This window comes from Benincasa hispida, chromosome 6, assembly GCF_027475165.1.
Source record: "Benincasa hispida cultivar pf3 chromosome 6, pf3_genome.v1.1, whole genome shotgun sequence".
NCBI lineage: Eukaryota > Viridiplantae > Streptophyta > Magnoliopsida > Cucurbitales > Cucurbitaceae > Benincasa > Benincasa hispida.
In genome coordinates, this window is record NC_143483.1 from 57,544,753 (window position 1) to 57,570,421 (window position 25,669).

General features: G+C 31.1%; 3 protein-coding genes and 1 pseudogene across 4 annotated transcripts; 2 read left to right on the forward strand and 2 right to left on the reverse strand.

Moving 5' to 3' along the window:
• The first annotated feature begins 1,778 nt into the window (after positions 1–1,778).
• Positions 1,779–8,579, forward strand: GONST4 (golgi nucleotide sugar transporter 4). Of its 2 annotated transcripts, none has more exons than XM_039033827.2 (2): positions 1,779–3,291; positions 8,398–8,579. In XM_039033827.2, exons 1-2 carry the CDS (start codon positions 2,292–2,294, stop codon positions 8,433–8,435), a joined length of 1,038 nt encoding a protein of 345 aa, XP_038889755.1. In that variant the 5' UTR covers positions 1,779–2,291; the 3' UTR covers positions 8,436–8,579. The 2 variants fall into 2 exon arrangements, with proteins under 2 accessions (XP_038889755.1, XP_038889754.1); XM_039033826.2 differs by lacking the exon at positions 8,398–8,579 and adding an exon at positions 3,976–4,588.
• On the reverse strand, positions 5,033–7,133 carry LOC150035794 (pentatricopeptide repeat-containing protein At2g29760, chloroplastic pseudogene; annotated as a pseudogene).
• A 776-nt stretch (positions 8,580–9,355) lies between the features above and the next one.
• Positions 9,356–13,563, forward strand: LOC120079600 (RNA-binding (RRM/RBD/RNP motifs) family protein). The gene is made up of 9 exons (XM_039033828.2): positions 9,356–9,617; positions 10,087–10,185; positions 10,293–10,756; positions 11,772–11,838; positions 11,942–11,995; positions 12,309–12,377; positions 12,494–12,559; positions 12,638–12,706; positions 13,095–13,563. The coding sequence occupies exons 1-9, from the start codon at positions 9,507–9,509 to the stop codon at positions 13,134–13,136; spliced, it is 1,041 nt and encodes a 346-aa protein (XP_038889756.1). The 5' UTR covers positions 9,356–9,506; the 3' UTR covers positions 13,137–13,563.
• Positions 13,564–17,284: 3,721 nt separating this feature from the next.
• On the reverse strand, positions 17,285–22,780 carry LOC120080284 (myb family transcription factor EFM). The gene is made up of 4 exons (XM_039034911.2): positions 21,386–22,780; positions 20,137–20,841; positions 19,582–19,658; positions 17,285–18,052 (listed from the first exon to the last, which is right to left on the reverse strand). Exons 1-4 carry the CDS (start codon positions 21,630–21,632, stop codon positions 17,549–17,551), a joined length of 1,533 nt encoding a protein of 510 aa, XP_038890839.2. The 5' UTR covers positions 21,633–22,780; the 3' UTR covers positions 17,285–17,548.
• Positions 22,781–25,669: the final 2,889 nt, after the last annotated feature.

The following is a 25,669-nucleotide window of genomic DNA, read 5'->3' on the forward strand; positions in this document are numbered from 1 at the left end:
CCTTCACTTTAAATTAAAACGGTAAGACTCCACATATAATATACGTGTTTCTTTACTAAGAAAATATATACACCGCTCCCATATGGCTCATGGAAAGTTTTTCTTCTCGTTTACTCCACCATTATCCATTTGTTATATACATATAAATATAGCAAAATTTAGATTTAGTTCTCAAAGTCTATTAGTGATAAACTCTATTGTTGATAGATTTCTATTAACGATATGGTCTACCATTAATAAGAACCTATCAACAATATAACATATCACTGCTAGATGATGCTATAATTGCTATACACTTAATTGTTTTTCTTGTCATTTACTCCTTCATTCTGACTTATTGTTGTAGAACAAATGGTTTGCATTTAACTAATTGCTAGGTTGTAGTTTGACTTTGACTGATTAAGTTTGAATGCACCTTTACTTGTTATTAAAGCAATGACTTAAGGCAATGACTTAATCACCCTTAATTTTAATTGAATGCCTATATGGGTTTGTTGTAATTTTCTTTTGTTTAATAAACAAATATTGGGTATGAAAAATTTAAACCTTCAACGTTATGAAAAAAATATACAAATTATTAATGAATTATACTCCTATTTTAAAAAATATGATGAAGATTGTTAATAAAAGAATTAAGTGTTTTATATATGTATATAAACTAGGTTAAAATACTATTTTAGTACATATACTTTGAGAATCGTTCAATTTTGTCCATACAGTTTAAAATGTCCAATTTTAGTCAATGTATTTTTAATAGATCTTAAGTTTAGTCTCTCGAAGTTAATTTTTTTAATTAATTAATAATTTGTCCGTCATGCAAGAAAATATAGTATGTAAATATGTTTTCAAGATTTTATCACAAACTATTAGTAGAGAACAAAAATTTCTTGAAAAAAATCAACAATAAATAAACATAAGAACTAAATTTAAGATTTATTGAAAAAATTGAGACTTTAATTAGACCATTAAAAGTATATAAATTAAAAATGAACAAATTTCATAGTAGATGGACTAAAATAATATTTTAACCTATACATTATAAAGTCAACAAAATTGGTCAATAAATTAAATTAACACCATTGGGAAAATGTGGAAACTTATGAATAACGTTAGTGCAAAGAATTATAGTGCTAAATAAGCTGCATAAAATTAAATACTAGTTAAAAAATACTTTTGGTCACTAAACTTTTATGAAAGTACGATTTATTCTATGAATTTTGATTTTATGACGATTTAGTTTTTGTACTTCCAATTTTGTAATAATTTAGTTCTTATACTTTCAAATTTGCAACAATTTAGTCCTTAATATAAAAAAAAAAAAATCAAAATTTGATAATTTTATTTTATGATATAGATTTTATTTAATAAAAATGTTAAATATTTAATTAATTCATCGTTTTATTTCTGTAAGAAAGCTCATTAAATTTTCACATTAAATTTCTACAATGGGTATTAAATTATTACAAATTTAAAATTATAAGGACCAAATTGTTACATACTAAAATTCAAGGGTTTAAATTGTTATAAATTAAAAGTATATGGATTAAATTATTAGAGACTAGAATCCATAAAATAAATTATTATTTTAAGGAGAGTTTAAGGAGTAAATATTTTATTCGCTTAACTAGGTCGAAAATGAGAGATTCCATAGATAATAATAAATGATAAATAAATACACACGCAAGAAGTTGAAGTAGACTTCTAAACGACGTCGTTACCTTGAGATCTTCCGACTAGGTAATGGGCTTTAAATGGGCCTTCTTCTGTCACCTTCATCCATCCCATCTCTTCTAAATCAGAACCCCATTGATTTTTCCTCTGCTACCAATTCAATCTCATTTTCCTTATTTCCTCTGTTTCTGTACTTCATTCATTAAAGTCTATGACAATCGGCTCCACACCCATTTTCCTTCTCTCTCTGCATTCTTCAGTGGGTCTTTGGATTTTTATGATTCCGTGTTAGATTATTGGGGCATCTGTACGATTACAATTTGCCCTTCATTGTTACTCCAGATCCGAGCTTCCCAATTTTGTCGGTAATGAGAAACTCCTCTTACTTTCTCTTCATTTACCATTTACTTTGAATTTGAATCCATCCCATTTGGTTATTCTTGGAGAATTCCCCTTATTTTATGTGGGTTTTTCTGTATTCAAGGATCTGGATAAGTAGCTTTGATATTCGCATTACATTCTTGATTTCCTCTTCTGGGTACCTTCTCTTTTGATCTTGATCCGTATGCCACCTTGAATCTGTGGCTGTTACTGATTTTCGTTGACTATAGACTACAGCAATGTCTTCCATTAGAGTGGATACGAAGCAATACTTCACAACTAGTGGTCTTGTGATTGGTTATGCTCTTTGTTCGAGCTTGCTTGCTGTAATAAACAAGTTTGCCATTACCAAATTTAACTACCCTGGTCTTTTGACGGCTCTGCAGTATTTAACCTCTGCTGTAGGAGTTTGGATTTTGGGGAAACTTGGGTTTTTGCATCATGACCCCTTTACATATGCAACTGCTAAGAAGTTTTTACCCGCTGCGTTTGTGTTCTATCTAGCAATCTTTACCAACACAAATCTTCTTCGTCATGCTAATGTGGATACTTTCATAGTGTTCAGATCCTGCACCCCTCTATTAGTTGCCATTGCAGATACCATGTTTAGAAACCAACCGTGTCCATCCAAGCTCACGTTTGGGTCACTGCTGATCATTTTAGGTGGAGCAGTTGGGTATGTAGCTACGGATTCTGCATTTACTTTGACTGCTTATTCATGGGCATTTGCTTATTTGGTGACAATTACTACTGAGATGGTTTACATCAAACATATGGTTACAAATCTTGGGCTGAACACATGGGGTTTTGTTCTGTACAATAATCTAATTTCCTTGATCTTGGCTCCTGTATTCTGGTTCATTACTGGAGAGTATGTTGAGGTTTTCTCTACCTTAGGTTCAAGTGGAGGAGATTGGTTTCAATATGATGCATTTTATGCTGTATCCTTATCGTGTGTATTTGGTTTCCTCATAAGCTTCTTTGGTTTTGCGGCAAGAAAGGCAATTTCTGCTACTGCCTTCACAGTTACTGGTGTGGTTAATAAGTTCTTAACAGTTGCTATCAATGTGGTGATATGGGATAAGCATGCGAATCCATTTGGTTTGGTCTGCCTCCTTTTCACAATTTCAGGGGGTGTTCTATATCAGCAGTCAGTTACTGGAGCTGGCAATGCCCCATCGTTGGCAGATAAGCCCACAGGAAATGATAATGATCCTGAGGGAAATCATGGCAAGCCTGGTAAACTTTCCTCCGTATGAGGTTTTTTCTTGGAACTTAGATTTTTTGGCTACTCATGAAAAAAAAGTAGGATATTTGAAACCTATATGAACTAAGGTACTGGATATTTTGGAATCTTATTATTGATGAAGTATTATCATGGGCTGTCATTCATACATGCTAGTTTCAAGGATTATATATATATACCACTTCTCTACGAATTCTAATTTGTAATGAAAGAGTTTTATGCATTTAGCTCAGGGATTCGTATGATATAAACTTCTTAGCAGTAAATTATGATCAGCCTTTTCGGCATCCCTTTTTGATAAGGACTTTCAACATCTCTAGTTTGTTATTATTATTATTTTTTTAATCCTCGAAACTGAGAATCTCTAAGGCATGGACTAGATGTTATCTTATGCACACTTTCCTGGTTGATAGTAATCTGTGAAGAATTTGTTGTATAATTTCCCCCCCAACACAAGCATCGGATCTCGCGAGTTGTGAGATTTCACGATTGTTGTTTGTTTGGTAGTATTTTGTTTTTCTCATCAAATTATCACTGGAATAGTTCAATTGGGGGGAGGGTTGCTAACAGGTAATGGCATCTTTGAGCTGTTGGATGCAGGGTTTCTTAGACCTCTAGTTTAGTTTCAAATACCGAACAGTAAACTTATCTATCTATTATCTTACTGCTTGATTAAGGATTTGATATGAATAAAGAGAACTTAATCAAGCTTCAAGTTTCCAACCTCCATCCACAACTACACAAGAATGATCAACAGCAGGAGCAGGAAGATGAAGCATTGCTTTACCAGTGGCGCCAAATGGAGGATGGAGCAAGAAACAACCCAGGAGAGCTTCAGGAACCTAAAAATGAAGAAAAGAACTAGAAATGACCGATCTCTTCAAAAGAGGAGGAAACCTCCATCAAATGAAAATCTTGTTTCATTTCTAAGGAAGCTAAGAGATCCGCGCCTAATCAACTCTCCTTGCCACTCAATCATATCCACTGGAGAATCCGTTGAAGACACAATCATCGTGTTTCAGCTATTTTACTTATTTACTCTTATTTCCACCAAAATTAGGCTTTTAGCTGATGTTATTTTGGTCCTGATGTGAGCCATAGTCTCATTTAAGTAATTCTAGTCCATAAAGGAGTCGTATGACCGATCACTTTGAGAAATCTTACATCGATTAGAAAACTTAGCTAATTTAGATGCAGTCTCTTGGAAGGCTATATAAAGCTTTGCCGTTAAGTTGTTTCTTCAAATTTGCTATGGTTAATGAGTTAATAGCCTTTTTCCTTTTCTTTCAAGTTGAGCCAAGTTGATTCGAGGTCTTTCCAATTCTAGTATTGAGTTACTATCCAAGACTATTCAGGTAGGATTGATCATCCTATTTTTGGTTTGTTGGAATTTTGAGCTAAGAGCAAAGACTTTGATCTTAAGCAATCTGTTCCTAACTTGAACCTTAGGGTTTATATCTCAGACTGAGCGTTCTGGTGTTTGTAGTTTAAGAGTTTCTGTACTCTAGTTCCAATCTATGAGGGAGTTCATATCAATATTACTTATCTCTCTATTTCCTCCTCTCTTGGTGGGAAGGAGGGTCGTCCATATTCTCCTCAACAGAACCCACTGATCCTCTCATTACTTTCCAAATAAAACTATCTAATTAAGAATAAGAAAGAATGTTATCTTATGGACTGATAATGAGTCAAACTGGACATCAATCTTGAACTTCTGTTGATATTTATGAACGATCACCAGAAATCTCCACAAGAACAACTTCCATCCATAAAATGGTGAAATCTATTGCGGTCTCATACAATTACTTCTCTTTCATAAACGTTTGAAATGATCTTAGTAGTAGTGTGTGCAAACACGAAGAGTTTTCACAATCCGGATTGGTGTCTTAGGTTTTGTGCTAATAAGTCCGAATGCAATGGCTAGTTTCTCACTGTGAAGGCAAAGAGCAGTCTCTTTTTCTTCTTCATCCATCTCAAACAGGACTTCTGATTTCGCGGGAAGTTCCTTCAACTTGCTAATCATGTCATCTGGCATCGTATATATTTCTCTTGACTGAGGATGAGAGAAATCACCCTTCACAAATTCATGGACTATTCCGTTTTCAATCAAGCTGCAACCAGGGGACTTATTTAACTTTCCTTCTGCCATGAGTTATCTGATCCTTTTAGATTCTTCCCACTTTTCCATTGAGCTATATATGTTTGATAATAGAACATATGTTCCAGCATCGTTAGGATCAAGTTCCAGAAGCTGTTGGGTTGCTTTCTCGGCAACCCCAAGGTTGCGATGAACTCTGCAGGCCCCAAGAAGCCCTCCCAGAACAGTGTGATCTGCTGTCATTGGCATATTCTGAATCAGCTCCTCTGCGTCGGTTATGAGACCTACTCTGCCCAATAAATCGACCATACAACCACAGTGTTCAATGCTAGGTTGAATTCCATAGACATTAGACATAGCATTGAAGTGCATAATTCCTTCACTCACCAATCCTGCATGACTACAAGCGACCAAGACACCCACAAACGTAACTGCATCGGGTTTTATCCCACTCCTCTGCATCTCATTGAAATACTTCAAAGCCTTCTCTCCTTGTCCAGACATTGCAAAGCCGAGGATCATTGCCATCCAAGTCATAACATCTTTCTCAGGAAGTTCTTGGAAAACCTTTTTCGCACTCTCTATGCTCCCACATTTAGCACACATGTTGACGAGTGTCGTGCCTAATGCTACATCCATCTCAATTTTCTCTCTATCAATATAGGCATGCAGCCAGCATCTGATCTCAAGCGCACCCAAATGGCTGCAAGCAATCAACAAACTAACAATTGTCACCTTATCGCCTTTGACCTCCTTATTAAGCTGCATTTCACGAAATAGCAGGAATGCCTTTTAGTAGTTGCCATCCTGCACATGTCCATTAATTATGATGTTCCAAATTCTTTTGAGGCATCTTGTCAAACAATTCTCTAGCAACAGTAACCGAGCCACACTTACAGTAAGCATCCGATAATGTTGTCATCAACACACTGATACCCATGTCCATTGTCATTGTTGTACTCGTGCACCCGTCGCATGGTTTCCAAATCACTTGCCATGGCACATGCAGTCAAAACTTTAATCAAAGCAACCTCATTGGCTTTCACGTTCTCAACCTCCATTATCTCAAAAAGTTCAATGGCCTTCTCTGGTCGATCCCACTGTGCATAAGCACCAACCATGGTCGCCCAAGAAACCACATTTCTGTTTAGCATTTCGTCGAACACTTTCTGAGCTGAAACGAAACACCCACAAATCGAGTACATATACATCAAAGTCTTCTGAACGTAAGCATCTGAAGTGAACCCGAGCTTCGTCGAGTGACAATGCAACTGTTTCCCTACGGATAAGTTTTGAATGGCCTTGAACAGAGATGGGAAAGTGAACCTGTCAGGGAGAAGACCGTTGACGAGCATTTGTCGATAGAAAAGAACGGTGTCATGTGAAAAATTCTTGAAGGAAAAACCACGAATAATGGAATTGGAAGTGAAGGGCGTGGGGTTGGAGATTTGGGCGAAAACTTTGCAGGTGTAATGGAGGCTTCCAGTCGCAGTGCGATCAAGAGAAGAGAAGGCCACAATTTTGCTGGCGGGTAAATGTGTCGAAGAAGAGGCCAGTTCTCAAGAGTTGGGCATGAATATGCTTGAGTTCCGGTATGGATGAGCAACTGTCGAGCAATTCCAGACATGGGTGCGGCGGAGATAAGGTGGTTGTGATAGTTTTCGCGGTGGCTGTCGCTGTGGGGGTTTTTTGTGGATGAGGTTGGGCGGATGTGTGGAGCGACGGAGGAACCGCCATGGCTGCTTTTCTTCTCGGTCGTTAATTTCCGTTTGAACTTCCACTTCTCCTTCTTAACTTTCTTAGTTTTGTTAATAGGTCTCTAAATTTTTTTTTTTTTAAAAAAAAATTAATAGGTTGATTGGATCAGCGTCTTTGATATATTTAAAATACGCCAGGATAATTGTTTTAAATGAAAAAATTATTAAAAATATTTATAAATATAGCAAAATGTAACTATCTATCAATTACAAATTTATTGCGGTTGTCTATGACATTTTCTCATATTTATAAATAAGTTGGTTTATTTTTTATTTGAAAATAACCTAATAATTAATTGATTAATTGAATATAAATTTAAATTTATGTTGAACTCAAAACTTTTAATTTATGAATTGTAGATCTGTGAATTTTTGAAAAATATCGAATAGATCAAGAAGTTATTAAATATAAAATTGAAAATTTAAGAATTAATTAGATATACAATTATTTGTTTAAAGAATTATTAGACTTTTTTTTTAAAAAAAAGTTAAAGAATTTATTGGATGCAAAATTAGAAGTTAAGAGGCTTATCTGACAATTTTGAAAATTTAGAGATCAAATAGATAACTTCAAAATTCATAGAATAAAAATTTAATTTAACTAGAATGTATATGAGGTAAGTCATACCAAATATTTCTGATTTTTGGGTTACATTTCAATTATTCCTTTAGGCTTTAGAATGTTATATTTTTACTCTTGATTTTGAAAATTGTTCTAAAAAGTACATTCAAATATAAAATTATTTTTGTTAAAATAAAGTATAAAAATTGATGTGGTAGTTGATGCATGGAAATTAAAAGACATGCATAATGTTGTTTATAAAGAATATTAAGATTGATGTTACCATCTAAGCTTTTCTTTCATAATTATTTGATTTCTTTAGGAAAAAAAAAAAAGTTATGTTTGTTTTCCTATCATCCTTTACAAATAGTTTTCATTTTTCTTAAAGATATGTTTGAACTAATACTCAACACCTCTAAGGATAAATATTGTGCTAAACCAAATAGTTAATAAACAAAATTTCAATTTTTTGCGATTTAAAAATATTCAATTGGGTCACATTTGAAGTGTCATGAAATTATTCTTCCAGGTATCCCATTGAAATTAATATATAGTTTTATAGACTCAATTTGCAATGTAGCTTAAATTCTATTTTAGTGGATAAAACTTTGGTATTTATTTCATTTTTCATCTTTAAATTTTAAAGTGTTATTGCATTGATACTTTTGATTCTATCTTGCAGTTGGCATTAGAAGATACAAAGCAAAAGGGATGTCTTAGCTCATCTACTTTCAAATAATCAATATTTTAGTTCTCATTCTTATTCTTATTATTGTTAGAAAACTACTTTAGTCACAAATAATTGTTACATGCCAAATTTTTGCTTCATAAATTATAAAAAATCATGATAATAAATTATATAAATGATATCAAAAACAAAAATCATGGAGAAGTATGAACTAATACAACTTGACCATAAATATAAACAATAAGAACTAATCATGTGCAACATAATCTTTAAAGATAATATTGGACAATAAATTTAATTCCTAAACTTTAATAAATGTGTAAGCCGACATTTTTAAATTGTGAGTGAATAAGAGTGAACATTGAAACTAAAGGTCAATGATGAAGAAAAAATGGAAAAGATAAAATAACAAGTAAAATAATTCAATAATAATTTATAGTACAAGCGTGTATGAAACCAATTTTACATTTTGATCGAGAGGGTTTGATTCTATTGTAACTCTTTCATATGAACTAGGTTTGTCGTTGGAAGAATTCAAATGGATATCGGATCTTCAAATTTTAAAATATATTTAATAGTTTCGTAAAATTTTAACAATGTATATAAAAAAATATTTGCACTAAAAAATTATCAAATAATCATATGGACTAGATATTTAGTCTGCATTTAATAAATGTTTGATTTATTAGAGTTTAATTTTTTTTTAAAAAAAACATAAGTTTAGTATCCATTAAATGCATCTTTAAAAGTTTATCAATTGAAAATTTTGATCAAGAGGTTCGAGATTCAACTTGCTCAACTAATTTTGTGATTTATCAAAATTTAAATTTAGTAGTCAATTATATTCTTTTAAAATTTTATAGACCGACTAAACACGAATCACAAAGTTAATGACTAAACTTCTAATTTAATATTAGAGGGGTAGTGGCGTATACTTTTCCCTCTCTTCTTTACGATATGTCGTTATGTTTGGCTTTTCACTTCCGACATGTCGATTAACGGTTCCTACAAATCAGCAAAAGCGATGGTGAGTTGGGAAAGGGTGTCCAGTAGTGTTCTTGATTTTCTTCATTTTCCTCTGAGATTGGATTTTCGCGGTGGCCATGACGGTGGACGACGATAGCTCGATATACGTCGGCGGTCTTCCTTACGACGCAACAGAGGATAGTTTGCGCAGAATCTTCGATTTGTACGGCGCCGTCGTCGCTGTTAAGGTCAATTCCTCCACCAACCGGATTCGCTCCTTCCTCCTTCTTATGTGACAAATTTTCTTCCAAGATTGTTGATAATAGCGTTACTTCATGTATACTTAAGAATTATGCAGCTCTTTAGGTGTTTCTAATGGAATATTTGATTGTCTAGATTTATGTTTATTATTAGTTTTCTTTCCTTTGAAGTTCAGAGATTAATTCACACGCAAAGTTTATGACGTTTTTTTGGGAGTATAGACGTGCTTTGAGTTTCTGGAAATGGTGGAAAAAACTGGGTTTGTGGTGAAGATTTTTTTTTTTTTTGCTATTGTGGAGAATTGAGTCGTTAGTTTACTTTTGTTTTACTAAAATGCTTTCATGACATGTGTGTGCTATGTGTTTTTAAAAGGCTTCAATTAGGCTTGTTGAATGGCTTGGTTACACGTGGTTTCCGTAATGTAATTCTAGTTGAACACTTTGATTTGGTCATCAGATTATCAATGATCGTAGTACTAGGGGAAAGTGCTATGGCTTTGTTACCTTTACAAATCCTCGATCTGCTATTGATGCCATCAAAGACATGGATGGAAGGGTATGTTAATTTATGGCTGGTATACAAATCTTTAAGTCTTGGATGGTTATATATTTTTCATTATGTTTTTGAGTCTTCAGTTCTGACATTGTAAGGCTTTGAATTAGAGTATTGAAGGGCGGGTCGTCAGAGTTAATGGAGTGAAGAGTAGAAGTGGTGGAAGGTTTGGTAGAGAAGGTAATCGGTTCGATGTAGAGAGGGACGTGAGTTGGGAGAGGGATAGAGATCGAGGGAGGGATTATGATCATGATAGGTATCGTCATAGAGGTAGAAATAATGACTGGTCTAGAGATCGTGATCGGTCTCGAGAACATGATCTTGACAAGGAAAGAGGATATGAGCATTCACAAGATCATGATCCACCAAAGGATAAATTATTGGATAGGGATCCAGAATTGGAAAAATCTTCAAAGGATAATGAGAAGGTACATGACTTGAAGTTGAACCACGATCAAGATTCGGAAAAAAACCATGGTGCAGATTGGATTGGAGGTGGAGGCATTGATAATGCTGATGATTATGAGAAAAGCCTTGACAATGATAGAAATCAACTCTCAAGGAGAGATAACGGGTGAGTCTGTCTTCAAACTTGTTGAAATCAATGTTGAGTTGTTTTAATATAAATTTTCTGTTTGTCTTTGGCTAGTCATATAACTAATTCGAACATCTGTGGCATAATGTTAAAATATTAATGTTAGAAATGTTTGATTATTTCTAGATGTTTGATTGTTTTGATCTGGGCAGTTAGTGATTCCAGAAATTTTTTAGAGATCTTGAAAGCACCCTTTTTTCTTTCCCTTTCTCTCTCTCCCTTTTTTTTTTTTTTTTTAAAAAAAAAATTTCATTGGATTTATATTAAGGGGATTGAACAGATGGGAAGGACGTCCCTACTAGTGAACTGCACAACTGGAGGGCAGTTCAGGCATGTTCAAAACAATAGATCTGTTGTTACAACATTCAAAGAGATGAATTAAATAATAAATTTTCCGTAGGGATCACTTAAAAAATGCCCCCACATAATTCTTAGCTCATTTTAGTGCTTGTATGGTCTTGTGAAATTCTAACACCATCTTTAATTCTTCTTTTCCCCAAATGTACACGCCATTTCCCCATCACTTTCATATTTTTATGGTTTAGTCCTCTATTGTAAAAGAAGTGGTTCCCTTTAACAACTACAACTTATATTTTTCTTTACCAATTGGAGGAATCTTTTGTAAATCTATTGAATGAGTTATCTGTGGTATCATTTCATTCAAACAATGAAATTGTTTCCTATCTAGAAAATAAAAATAATAATAATAAATAACAAGTAAAGGAAAAGGAAAAATGCATATGTTCTTCCTTCCGATGTATTATACGATCATTTAGTAGCATTCAGATCTTGCAATATCTTCCCTCCTGTTTCATAGAAAGGATGAAGTCACTTTTTGGCTATGATTATACGATTGCTATTGTCTTCTCCTTTCAGTCTTACAGTTGATCCAGATCTTGCTATTTCTTCCCTCCTGTTTCATAAAAAGGATGGAGAAAGTGGAATAACATTTTGGCCATGATTATATGATTGCTTTCATGCCTTCTGTTTTCAGTCTTACAAGTGAAGGTCGAACTGCTCGGGATCTTTCATCTGATTCTAGTGATGATTATATCCATGAAGTATGCTTACTAATTTTCACCTTTTTAGATTTTCTCCATTAAAAGGTTACAACTGACTAATAAGCATCTAATGCAACTTTGGCTACTATTGTTTGCGTTGTAGTTAAAGGAACAACTGGAGATATCTACAGAAAGATTGGAAGAACTTAGAAAAGAGGTCTGTTTCTATATATAGTTGACCAAGGAGTGGCTTGATGATTCTTTTTTCATTGCAGAAAAGAGAGATGGTCATTTGGAAATGGTTGGCAAAATTTTTTAGAAAAATTTCAATGTGGATTAGCATAATTTAATTCTCTCGATCTGAAATTTGCTTCAAAATCTATGTACATATAGGTCCCATATTGCAGTTCATACTTGCATTTGAATCTAATTAGGGTTTTATGCAATGTTCTGCAACTTGTTTTGCATCATTCTTTTTTAGATATCATGATTGCACTTGAATTTAAAGCCTCAGAGGTTTTCCTTTTCAGGTTTCTCAAATAGAGGAGAGGTCTGGAGAGAAAGAAAAACTTGTGATTGAGTTGCAAAAGAAAGCCAAGGTATAAAATAATTTTATAACTTGCAACCATGATACTTTTGTCGTGTTCTCATTGTTACCCTGTCCCTCAAGCTTTATAACTAATATCGAGGTCATGTCCAACTGACTTGGATCCAGAAACTGGAAGATGCATTGATCAGTGCAAAGAAGCGCTCTTCATTCCGTCAGATGCAACTGACCAAGGTTGGGAATGGTATTTTACGTTGTTTAGAAATTAGACTGGCAATGCTAATTTTGGTTTTGTTATGTAAATAACTGCAGCTCCATAAAAGCTTTCTTCTGGTGAAAGATTATTCTGAGAGACTTAAAACCAGTGAACAAGAACTTCAGGTTTGTGTTTCAACATTAAAACTCCTTCATTCTCTTCTTTCTCAAAATAACAATAATACTAATAAGAAACAGTTAACATCTAATGCTATATAAAAAATGTGCTCATGGATGAAATTGTTGAACAGGGTCTTGTTAGAACAATTGTACGACGTGTCAATATTTTGTAGGGAATCTTACATATGACATACAAATGTTATTACCATACTGTGACAAGAATATTTTTATTTCTATATCAGTTATCAGAGAATTATCATATATCATATGTATGTGTAAAGATTACCTAAATCTCCCATCTCTGTAGTTTACTCTTCTCCAAAGATACTTCTAATTCATCCTTTTGACATTTCACATTAATGAATAAAATTAATTACCTTTTCTTACTTTACAGGCTCTGGTTGAATCAACTGCCATAGAGAGTGATGTTGGATGAAGTATGAAGTTTCAGCCTATTGCAATTCCATGTCATAAGTCGAAGAGGCTGCATTGTGCTATTTCATTGGCATGAAACTATTCACCGTGGTCAGGGTATTCGTGGACTTCTGTTCATACTGATGATAAATTGTGATGTAGAATTCGTTTGTAACCTAACTTTTCCCAAGATTAAGCTAGCTGTCCATTTATTTCATGGTACTTTCACAATCAAGTATGCACATGTTTACTCACTATTAGCATCTTCAGAGGTTCATTTCACTTTTGTCAAGTTAGGTAGGTAAAGATATATTGAAACATTAATTCTAACATCCAAGTAGTTTTTCCAGCTTGCCTGAAATTCCTTCCGATGAATGGAATTTCAAAGTTTAGGTTGTAATTCTTTTCTCAAACTGAATTCCATATTGGTATATTATTAAATTTCTTCCCCTCTTATCTTTTACTTACAATTTAGCTCATCTTAATAAAGTTAATTTCGAAAGTGAATTCTGGAGGAAAAAGGATGCTGAGTTCGGGTTCAATGAAAGAAACTGAAGAGGAAGAGAACATGGGAAGAAAAAGTGTCCAGAAATGCATCAAAAGGTACGCTTGAAAAGATATTTTAGAATTATATAGTGAAACAATTTTGTTAAGATTTTTTGATAGAATCTCTGCCTTGTCTCTTTTTGATCTTTTTCAAACCTGACAGATGAGATAAATAAATGAAGTAAAGTAGTAGAGAATGTTGAGATGGGAATTAGGAATGGTCCAAATAGGCCTTTCCTCGTCGATGGAAAATTTAAAGAGAAAAAAAGTGAGTGAGAAAATAAGGTGGTAGCGTGGGTTACATTACATGGTAAAGTTTGTGAAAGCAAAGAAGAAATTAAGGTGGAAAGTTTTTAGGCACAGAGAACTTTCGGTGCCTTGAAAATCTTCTGATTTGCTTAAACAAATGAGGCAAAGCTTCAGCCAGCCTACCTATCCCATTTTTCTTTTTCTTTTTCCTTTTTCGAAGATTTTTTATTTTTTATTTTTAATCTTTGATTCTTCAAATAGTCATTGAACCATTATTTCTCGTTGGAGTAGCTTCTTCTAAATTGTTCCAACTAGGTCTAGAAGCTAAAGGAAGTTTTGTTTTCTTTTTTTGTTCTTGTTCTTTTTTGTTTTTTGTTTTTTGTTTTTTTTAATATTCATAGAAATTGAATACTATGTTATTGTTTTCTTATAATTTTAAGAGGGTTAAATTACAAATTAGTAGTTGAACTTTCAATTTTTTTTAATTCATAAAATTACTGGACAAAGTTTAAAAATTATTGTTCTATTATACATAAAATTTAAAATGTATACATAATAAATGGATCAATTAATTTTTTTAAAAAATGACATTTAAAATTTTCGAAATAAAAATAAAAAATTAAAAGTTCAATGACCGGATTTACTTGACACATATCTTGAACTAAAATTATAATTTAACCTTTTAAAATATTAACAAAATTGTTGATAGATTTATTGAAAAAATTTTCAAAAAAATTTGTTTCAGTATCAACAATACTGTGCATTTTGGACATAAGCATGTTTGATCTTACTTTCTATCATTCATAATACTAATAGAAATGACTATTTTAAAATCCTCTATTTGCTACCGTTCTTACTATTTTACATTCATTGTTTTTTTATTCTTTGCTACAATGTTTACTATTTATTTCTTAAATTAAAATAATGTATACATCAAATACATACTATTATAACCTAAACTAAAATAATTTATACTTCAAACACAAACTATTATAACTTAATTATAATAATCTAGGATTATAATAACCAACTTCTTACCTTAAACGTTCCATAAATTTTCAATATTTCCATGTTAAAAATATATTCTTTTTAACCTCCGTTTACCGTTCCTTTGAATTCCACTCTTCTTTATTTTTATTTTTAATTCAAATAATCACTATATTTATTTAGTAATAAAGACCACTCTATGGAATTAACTATATTTATATTTTCCATTTGCATATAAAGGAAACTCTATTTAAATTGTATAACATACAACTCAATTTATTTTCAATCGGAGTCTAAAATGAAAATTTTGTTTTATTTTACTTTTCCTATAGTGATAATCCAATATTAAAAAAAAAAATTGATAAATTGATATAATTTTCCTCAAATTTTCTCTATTTTAATGTACAAGTATGATCCAATAAAATGAATACTATCAACGATGTATAAAATTGTCTTCATTTATAATAATTATCTGTCATTCACAATAAGTTCAAGCATTTCAAAACTAAATATAAATTAATATTTAATGTTATTTCTTTTTTATAAAAATGTTGAAACAATATAAATTAACTTGTCTAGAAAAACAAAACATTTAAAATTAATTTTAAAAAATCATAATAATAAATTATTAAAGACATTAAAGACATTAAAATGTTATATAAATTTAGTTATGTTAAATTAATATATAAATTATCTAAAAATAGAAGGGCATTGCTAAAAGAATACACCATTTCAAGACATCCCCATTAAAAATTCTGCAAAACAAATGTGACCATCTAAATATTCTCAAACGTCTTTACAAATTGTCCTAAATAAACAAATAGTGTTATCTACATATGTCTAAAAGTTATATTTTGGCTCAAAGATTATAGGCATATAGTTTAATATCTACCTATGATTATTATTTGGTGACTACATGAATGAGGTATCAAATACTTACCAAGTGATTAATTCTTTTGTATAAGTAAACCCTCGAGAAAGATAAAGTTATCTAATCAACATTATGTATTAGTTGAAAGCACTCAATGTTTCACATTCCTAATTTTAATGTTCTCATGACATGTATTAGACATATGAATTCAACTAAACATGTTATTAGACTCATTTTGTCCAAAGATTCATCTTTTTAATGATTCCTTCATCATAGTTTCAATTCCTAGAGAAACAGGAGTGGCATGAATTTAAAGAAATTAACCCTCTTAACAAAGAAGGTGAAAGAATATTTGAAGACCATTTGGAAAAAAAAAAAAAAAAGACATTGCAATTTAAAATTGATATTGTTCAAACAATGCATTCATGAGAAGTTAAGTTGAAGTACGATACACACGAGTAATTTCTTTAATTCAATAGATATGTAGGTGAAAAATTGAACTTTCTTCCTTAAAAAATAAATTAGGCACTTTCTTTGAGAAAAAAACAACAAACCAAAATAAATTACATTAATACATCATTAGACGATACAGGGTGAACCACTTAGGAAATGGAGTTTGAAGTATAAAAAAACTCTTGCATCTCTAAAGTTGTATATGCTATTGAGTGTGTCAGTGCATTTTGGGTTTGTCGAACATGACTAAAGGAGACAATTCTCATTTCATTGCTCTAGGTCTTGACCTCATGTATAAAGAAAGATGTTTCAGAAATGTCAATTGTCTCATTGTTTAGTAGTTTAACAATCTCAAAACAATCAAATTCAACCAAAACATTCAATAGACTAAGCGATATAATACTTTTCAGTCATTCGAGAATCTTCAATTCATAGTATCAAGGAATGAATTTCAAGCTAGCAAGACATATATGATCTAGATGATCTCTAAGCACCACCCATCCCAAACAGCCCGGGTGATAGAAATTAGGTACCTTATTTGTTAAGCTGTGATTTGATGCATCAAATTCAATTATGTTCATTAATAGCTATTTTGTTTGAAATTGATTTGTTTTCTTCTAGGTCCAATCCAAATGACATCGCTTTTCACTTTAGAAGGTCTATTCGTCTCCATTCTTCTTTTTGTTCTTATAAAATTCATTAGTCATTATCTTTAAGTACAAGGGCAAATATGTCCTACTTCATCAAAGATGGAAACATATGAAGAAAAGAAAGGACAAAACACTAGATAGCATCAAAATCTAATCCCCACTCTCTTGTAAATTGGAATAAAACTTATTATACCATACAAAAGGAAAAAGAAAACAAACATCCCCTTTTTTCTTTTTTCTTTTTCTTTCTATTAATGATTTCCTTTTTTAGGTTAAATTAATGAAAATACCTAAAATATTGTTTAGGGAAAAAAGCCCATGGAAAATAAATGAATTATTAACCATTTCAATGTAAAATAAGGATTTAATACATATGTTAATAAAAATAAAAGAAAAAAAAAATCCACACGAAGATTTAGGATCAAAAAAGAAAACAAACAAACACTTGGGCACTTTTATTTTTATATTATATGCCCTCCTTTTACACTTTCTTCACCATCATCAAATATTTTTTTGGTTCAAAAGTTAATAAGAATTAATTAGAAATTAAAATGACATAAAATTAAAAAAAAGGAAAAAAAAAAAAAACTCTCTCTCTATTATATATATAATAACCTAGCTCTTAAAATTAATTAGTCTAAACCCCTAATCACATTATAATTAATTACTTAATTAGCCTCAGAACTTGAGTGTAATTTCACTCCCATTGCTCTCGTCTCCGGTCTCTTGCCTCAGCGCCGCCAAGTTTCCCTTTCTCTCTCCGCCGCCGCCATTATTCTCTCCGCCGCTCTCCACCTTCCAGCTGCCACTCTCCGACTTCCCGCCATCCTCGATACTCTCCGACCGGTCGCCATTTCCTCGGCCGTCTGATTCCGGCGAGCTGTGGGCCTGAGCAGTGGCGACGGCCTTATACATGTGTAGCTGCTGGTGTAGCGCGTGTTGATGGTGGAGCTGGTGGTGCGGCAGCGGCGGCGGTGGATAGAAATCTTGGTGCACCGGTGGTGCACAGTAGGTTGTTGGGTGTGGTCCATAGAGGGCCTGTGCTCCGCCATGCGCGGCAGCAGCGGCCGCCGTGGCGTACTCCGGTGGAACCCAGATGCCTCCTAAGACTACCAGCTGCGGCGCCGGAGCTCCGGCCGCTTGTGGACTTGGACTGGGTCGTCTTGTGTGCAGCCTATATTTCTAATGTACATAAAAAAAGAAAAGAAAAGAATAATCAATTATACATACAAAATCCATTGTTTTTATTATTTAGGTTAAGTTTTTGTCGAGATTTAAACTTCTTAACTGTTGGTCGAATTTATCTAATATAATGAATTCTTTCTTTTTAAATTATTACAAATCGTGTCTATTCAATTTTATATTTGAATAAAAATTAATAATATAATATAGCTTTGAATTTTTAAAATGAAAACTATTTAATCTTTAAAAGATTACTAAGGGGACGTTTGTCACACTGAGTTGAGTTGGTAATTATTATAAAAGAAGAGCAATTAAGAGAATTGATGTGAATAACGAGGTGAAAAATATGAGTTAATGCAAATAACAAAGTAAAAAACATATTTAATAACTGGTGAATCAAACAGTAGGTGTGTTTTTTTTATCCATCCAACCTACCTTAGGGGGCCAAACATCCCCTAAGAGATTTTTGAATATGATGATCTATCTTGATTTTAAGATTTCGAGTAAGTTAGTTAACACAGTTCATTATTTATTAGTGTAAAACTAAAAGAAATTATTTTTTCTTCTCTTATTTGAGTCAATTAGTGAGAGATTTAAGTAAAAGAGAAATTACTAATAGGTCCCATTTACTAACCATTTTATTTTTTTTGCTTTTGTTTTTAAAAATTGAACTTATATACACTATTTTCACCTCAATTTCTTCCTTTGTAATCTACTTTTCATCAATGGTTTAAAAAACCAAGCCAAATTTTGAGAACTAAAAAATGTAACTTTAATAAAGTTATTTTTATTTTTGGAATTTGGCTAAAAGTTTAACCATTGTACTTTAGAAATATGCATCATTGTAAGAAATATAGATGATATAAGCTTAATTTTTTTAAAAAAAATAAAAAACAAAATTATTACAAAACGGAACCTAAATGATAATTATTTTATTTTTAAAAATTAAGTTTATAAACCACCCTTTCAACTTATGAATGTCTTTGTTTTATTATATATCTTTTTTCTATTAATGTTCTCAAAATCAAATTTTAGTTTTTAAAGACTATATATAGTTTCTAGAAATTTAGTTTTATTTTCTAAATTTGACTAACATTCAAATATTTTATTTAGGGAAAATGAAAACAACCGTAAAAAAAAAAAAAAAAAATTGTGATCACAAACCAACACAAAAATTTCATAGAAAACAAAATGATTATTAAATGAAACCATGCAAGTACTATATATATAACGAAATTGTCAGAAGTTTATAGATTTATTTAAACTACAAATTTCGTTCCAATAATTATAGAAAATTAAAATTTAATCATTTTAAACATGTGATTTGACCAAACTTAATAAATAGTCCACATATAGTTTGATAGAGGAGGAATATTTGTAACTTTTAAACTATAGAGAATAAATTTCTAATTTTTTTTTCAAACCATAAAATCACATTTATAATTTAAACAAGCTAATCATTTATTTATTTATTTATTTTGATTTATGTCTCAAACATATGAAAACATTAGACAAAAGAGAGAGAGAACCTGGAGATGGCTTTTAACCTCATCATTGGTCAAACCGTCAACCTTCATCAGTTCCCTGATTTGCTTTGGGGTGGCAACTATATTTTTTTCCAAACATGAACAAAATATATATATATATATTACCAATTAAATCGGTGAAAATTAGTAATCAACTATATGTTCAAAATTAAAATAATAGGGAAAAAAATATAAAACAAAACCAAACAAAAACAACCTTTTAATTTTCTTCCACAATCAATCAAAATTCACCTTATTAATTTCTCCAAAAAAGACAAAAACTTGCACTTACATTTTCTTAATACAACAATTACAGAAATAAAATACTGAATTTCCGACTTTAAAGAAGAGAATGTCACCTTAACAAACAAGACATAAATGAATCCATCTAGCTTTAATTTCTTTCTTTTGGTCAAAATTAAATAAAAACTCTCAAATCTAAAAAGAAGAGATCTCACATGAAAAATTCAAACAACAAAAAATTAAAGCTCAAATAAGAATCTCCCTAAAAACAACCCAAATTAAAGTACAATTTTAATTTATTTTATTTTTACTCACCTTGTGAACCACCAAGCATCTGAAGAGCATTGACGAACCGCCGGTGCAAATCCGGCGACCAGCACCGTCTAGCTTTCCGGTGAGTCTGATTTGTTGAGTTGGTAGTATTATTATTATTAGCCACCACCGTAGAATTATTATTACTATTATTATTGCTACTACTTGTAATAATTTGTCCCTCACCGCCCAAATTCACTTTTCCGGTAACCAAGTTACCATTTTCCTGCTGGTGGTGATTGGAATTTCCACACTTATTTCCATCATTATCACCAAAGTTGGCGGCGGTGGCGATGGTGGAGGTAGCGGCGAGGGCTAAATCGGGAAGATGAGAAGAAGAAGTAGAATTTTGCAAAATTCTATCTTTTGAAAATGGAAGAAAAGCTCCACCATTGTTATGGTGGTGGTGGTTGTTGTTTCTTTGAAGCTTTGGGATTAATCCAATTTGATGATGACGATCAATTGGAAGATGTGGTTTTGTTTCATCATTTGTTAAATTATTTGTTGTTGTTGTTTGGCTCCAAAGTTGAGCTGATGTCATCCAATTTGCCTTATCAGAAATGTTTGATAAGCTTTCTGAGCCTTCTGAGGTTGTTTGTTTGAGTGGAATGAACTCTTCAAGAATTGGTTTTTGACCATTTTCTTGATCATCAATATTATTTCTATTTACTCTGCACCCTTGTAGTTGTTGTCTTGATGTCTCCAAAGCTATAAAACCAAAGAGGAAAAAATAATCAATCAAAACTTTCTATACCCAATTGAATTTAGGATTTGAAGAAGCCAATTAAATGAGCAACATAATTCAATTGGTATCAAGTATGTACTATCCATCTCGAGATTAAAAGAAAACATGAGAGAGAAAGAAAAAATTAATCGCATGTTATTGTCGTACGTCTACACGATGTAAATGTTTGCAACTTAAATGGATCATGGCTCCACTATTTTGAGATGGAAGTTGAAAATTTTGAAGAAAAATAATAGAGAGAACACATATTTTACACATATAAGTAAAGGAAGAGGATGAATTATGCCCTTAACTCGTCTTAAATAATATATACAAAAAGATTATATTAAAACGATTTTGAATTTCGTCCAAACTCTACTTTGATCGAGAGATATGAAAAGCTAGAAAATGACAAAAGAACACAAGAGAACGAGAGAACGAAGATATCATTTGACCTAGAAAAAAAACCCTAATCAACAAAATTTGGTTGTGTTAATGATTCATTAGATGCAAAATTTGAAATCTTACCATTGGTTAAAAGTTGCATGCAAAGAGGAAGTTCACGTTTGAAAGCATCAATTTTGAGTCTTTCAGCTTCAAGACGAGAGAGCAAATCTTCAAGTTGGTTTTGTGAAGAATGATGATGATCTTGATGATGTTGATCTTGAGTATTGTTAGTAGTAGCTGCCACTTGATGATCTGAAACAAAAGATTTCAACAACATAGAATAGCTATGAGGCTTACAATCAAGGCTCAATTCAGGAGGAGATGGCATCTTTTTCTCTTCCTTATAACTTAAAATTTCATGTGAAATCACAAACAAGAGAAAAACCAAAGGGCTAGGGTTCAAAGAAGTGAAAGAAAAATATTGTTTTATGAACACATAACAAAGGATCAAGAGGGGAATAAAGGGTGAAAGAGAGAGGAAAAAAAGCAAAGCAAAGGGGATAAAGAAGAAGAGTAACTTCTTGCAAAGAAAAAAGGCAAAAATAACTAAAGAAGAAAGCTAAAAAGAGGAGAAGAAAAAAAAAATTTAATGCTTTTAATTTGATAGAAGGAATCAAGAGAGTCTGACATTAGAGGGATCATGTGCTTAGGGTTTGGTTTTGGAACCTTTGAGATATCTATGCCTCTCTCTTTTTCTCTTTGTTTGTGAGAGAGAAGAGAATTCAAAATCACTAATATAAAGTATGATTCTTCTTTCTTGGGTACGATCATAATGCATCGGATCCCATCAAAATTATGTAGTTGAATGTATTTAGGCGAAAGTAGTACTAAGTTAGATAACCACTTGGAAGTTCTCATGTTGTATTTTTATTTTTTAAAAAACATGACTCATCTTTTTGGGTACGATCATATCAGCACTAAAACACTAGAATTTTATCATAACTTTGCAGTTAAGCGTATTTGGATGAAACTAGTACTAAATTTGGGAGACCACTCGGAAAGTCCTCGTGTTACACCCTCTAAAAAGAAAAAGTAGGATTCTTCTTCTTTTTTACAATTTGTGTCTCTCTTTTTTTTTCCCTCCTTTTCTTTTTTGCCATTCTTTAACTCTCTTTAAGAACCCTGAGCTTAGTTTCAATTCTTCTGTCCTACCTTTTTGATTTTTAACCAAAGGTATTATCTCTTGAATATGATAAAATTATGTATATTTATTCAATATTCTCTCTCTCTCTCTCTTCTACTTTTTTTTTTTTTCACTCAAAGTTTCAAGTTGGCATTTTTCTAATACATATCTACAAACTCATCTTCATTTTTTTTAATCCAAAGTTTTATAATTTGAGTGAATGGAAGTGAGAGAGAAAAGAGAGAAAGCTACAACCCCAAATTAGACTTTATACCAAAATATATATTAGGCTTCACTATATATCTCTATATGATCCCAACCCATGCATGCAACTTTCCTTTTGGGTTTCAAAAGCTGCATCCATTCTTCTAAAACTTTGTGTATTATATTAAATTACACAAAGGTTTAGAATATTGTTTGATGTCTCTATATTTGTATGCTATTTAGTTTATCATTTACTTCAAACTTAAGTTAGTGTGTGAGTTTTTGCCTTTTAGATTATGACCCTATTTGATATTTGTGTTTACAAACATAAAACGTAATTGTGAGAGAATCTTATAATCACTTTCCAACTTAATCTAACGTACAAAAGTTGATATATTCTCTTGAGATGTTTACATATATCTCAAATTCATCCTTATATATATATTCTATATCTATTGTTTTCTCGTGAAATTTTGATTGATATATTCTTTTTTTATTATTATTATCATGGGTTTTGTTTAACCATTATTTAATAACTTAAATTTTAAAAAATTATATTCATTTTAAATCATATAAATTTTTAAATAATAAACTTAAATAGTTTATAAATAAAATATCGATATGAAAATAATTGAGATGATAAACCTAGCTTGAGTTTTTATATTCAAATCACACCAATTTAATACTAATTTACCACCTTCCATAACTTGTTTTTTCTAATTTAAATTTGAAAAATACTGTATACTATTTTACTTCATTTCAAAATTGAATTTTTCGACAGCAATTATTTCAAAAAAGTTAATATAGAAGATATTATATTTACTTGTAGATCAATTAAGTCCATCAATTTTAACTTATGTGATACTTTAGTTGTTCTCTAAAGAGAGAGAGAATATCTCATATCTTTACCTAAAAATTTCACCCAAAATATATATATATATATATATATATATATATATAATATATATATAATAAAATATATAGTGTCTAAGAAAGGAATATCTTAATTCCAATTCTACGACTCTAAATTAAGGGAAACACAACTCAACTCACAGAACTTTTAAAGAGAAAAAAAAAATGAAATAAAATAAATAAATAGAGACTGTTGAGAAATAGCATAATAAGTGATGGGGAATCTTCTCCAAGTTTGCTACTATTACTATACTTTCTTTTTAGGAAAGTGGGAGTATGAAGGTAACAAGATTCTCACTAACCTCAAATGTATACCTTCTTTTTTATATAATACTTTTGTTGGGATGAAAAATTACAAATTCACTCAAGAAAATTAAATGCTTACATATGCAAATTTGAAAACCACCGGTAAGAAATTGTTAAGAAAATAAACACAATTTTCAAAAATAAAAAATAAAAAATAAAAAACAAAAAACAAAATAGTTATCAAAAGAGCCTAAAAGTTTAGGTCCCATTTGATTACCATTTTGTTTTTTAAAATTAAGTCTATGGACGTTGCTTCCACCTCCAAATTTCTTTCTTTGTTATCTATTTTTCACCAATGGTTTAAAAAAAATAAAGCTAAATTTTGAGAACTAAAAAAAGTATCTTTCAAAAAATTGTTTTTGTTTTTTTTAGAATTTGGCTAAGAATTCAAACATTGTACTTAAGAAAGATGTAAATCATTGTAAGAAATGTGGATGAAATAGGCTTGATTTTAAAAAAACAAAAAACAAAAAAATCAAATGATTACCAAATGAGGCCTTAGAGTTTCATTAGAGATAAAATTCGAATCTATATCTAATAGATCAATTCATTTTTAAGAATTTCAAATTTGTAAGAGAGATATTAGATACAAAATTGAAAGTTAGGTTTAGAAAGCTATTAAACATTTTTTAAAGTTGAAGAGTCAAACAAATGCAAAACTCAAAGCCCAACGACTAAACTTGTAATAATAGCCAATATTTATATTATGATTCACTTATTTATTAAACAAAATCCGTATAAAAAAATTGAGTAAAAACTTCTCCTTTTGTTGATAAAAGAGGCAATTATGCTTCAAGAACCTTCATTGATGAGTTCCAATTTGATTTTGGGTTCTTTTTTTTTTTTTTTTATATATTTCCAAAATCTTGTATCCTAAAAGATTGAAATGAAGAAGTAGAAAAAGCAAATGGGAGATGCATTTTGAATAGGACTATTTTTAATTACTTCTTTTTCTTTTCCTTTTTTAAAATCTCTTTCTAAAGTTCTTAGTTCAAAGGAAGATTTGATTTGGGAAGAGCACAACCTATCCTTTTTTTATGTTGTTTTGGCCAAAGCCCTATGGGATGACATATTTTTAGATTCTCCTTTGCCTTACAAATTCTACATATACCCCATTCCATAAGTTTTTTCTTTTTTAATCATTTTTCCTTTCACACATCTAACCATTATAAATTAACAACATTAGGTTTGCGCGATTTAATTATATCAGTCATATCAAACATGAAGTCATTTTCTCTATCTCATATAATCATTTTTTTAAGAAAAATATCAAAGTCGCTTAATTGATAAGAACAAAGTACAAATGAGAGGCTAAAAGATATAGTAGACGCATTATAATTACAAAAGAAACTTAGATTTGATACACCAATTTACAAATGTTGTTTTCTCTCTATCATATAGTAATCTATTCTCTAATTCTACAAAAAAAATAAAAATAAAAACCTTTTGAATCCCAGCCAAAATTCAAGAAGCAATAATTAAATTGATCTTCAAATACTTTTTTTTTTTTAAAAAAAAAAAAAAAAAAAAACTTGTTTTTTTAAAATTTTTGGATATGAAAGGCGTCAGTAGGTGTACCTAGATATATCATCTAGGTTAACATATTCTTAACACCCTTAACTAACTTGACGACTTATATGTCCTTTGTACTTTTTCCAAGTATTGAAAACTTGTTATAATTTCACAAACTTAACTAAAAGAACAATATAACCAAACCCATTACAACACAAAAGAAATAGAAGATGCCATAGGTAAGTATTGTTTTTTTTTTTTTTTAATTAAATGATTATCAAATGAGATAATAGTGGTTAGATATCGAT

What these genes read in the sequence shown, in the direction of transcription:
- GONST4 (XM_039033826.2), top strand. Translation starts at nt 2,292, where the DNA reads ATGTCTTCCATTAGAGTGGATACGAAGCAATACTTCACAACTAGTGGT. An exon ending in GGGAAATCATGGCAAGCCTG is followed by an intron (nt 3,292 to 3,975) that starts GTAAACTTTCCT and finishes TGCTTGATTAAG; the next exon opens with GATTTGATATGAATAAAGAG.
- LOC120079600 (XM_039033828.2), top strand. Translation starts at nt 9,507, where the DNA reads ATGACGGTGGACGACGATAGCTCGATATACGTCGGCGGTCTTCCTTAC. An exon ending in TGGAAGAACTTAGAAAAGAG is followed by an intron (nt 11,996 to 12,308) that starts GTCTGTTTCTAT and finishes TTTCCTTTTCAG; the next exon opens with GTTTCTCAAATAGAGGAGAG. An exon ending in AGTTGCAAAAGAAAGCCAAG is followed by an intron (nt 12,378 to 12,493) that starts GTATAAAATAAT and finishes ACTTGGATCCAG; the next exon opens with AAACTGGAAGATGCATTGAT.
- LOC120080284 (XM_039034911.2), bottom strand. Translation starts at nt 21,632, where the DNA reads ATGCCATCTCCTCCTGAATTGAGCCTTGATTGTAAGCCTCATAGCTAT. An exon ending in CATGCAACTTTTAACCAATG is followed by an intron (nt 20,842 to 21,385) that starts GTAAGATTTCAA and finishes TTGGTTTTATAG; the next exon opens with CTTTGGAGACATCAAGACAA. An exon ending in GATGCTTGGTGGTTCACAAG is followed by an intron (nt 19,659 to 20,136) that starts GTGAGTAAAAAT and finishes AAAAAAATATAG; the next exon opens with TTGCCACCCCAAAGCAAATC.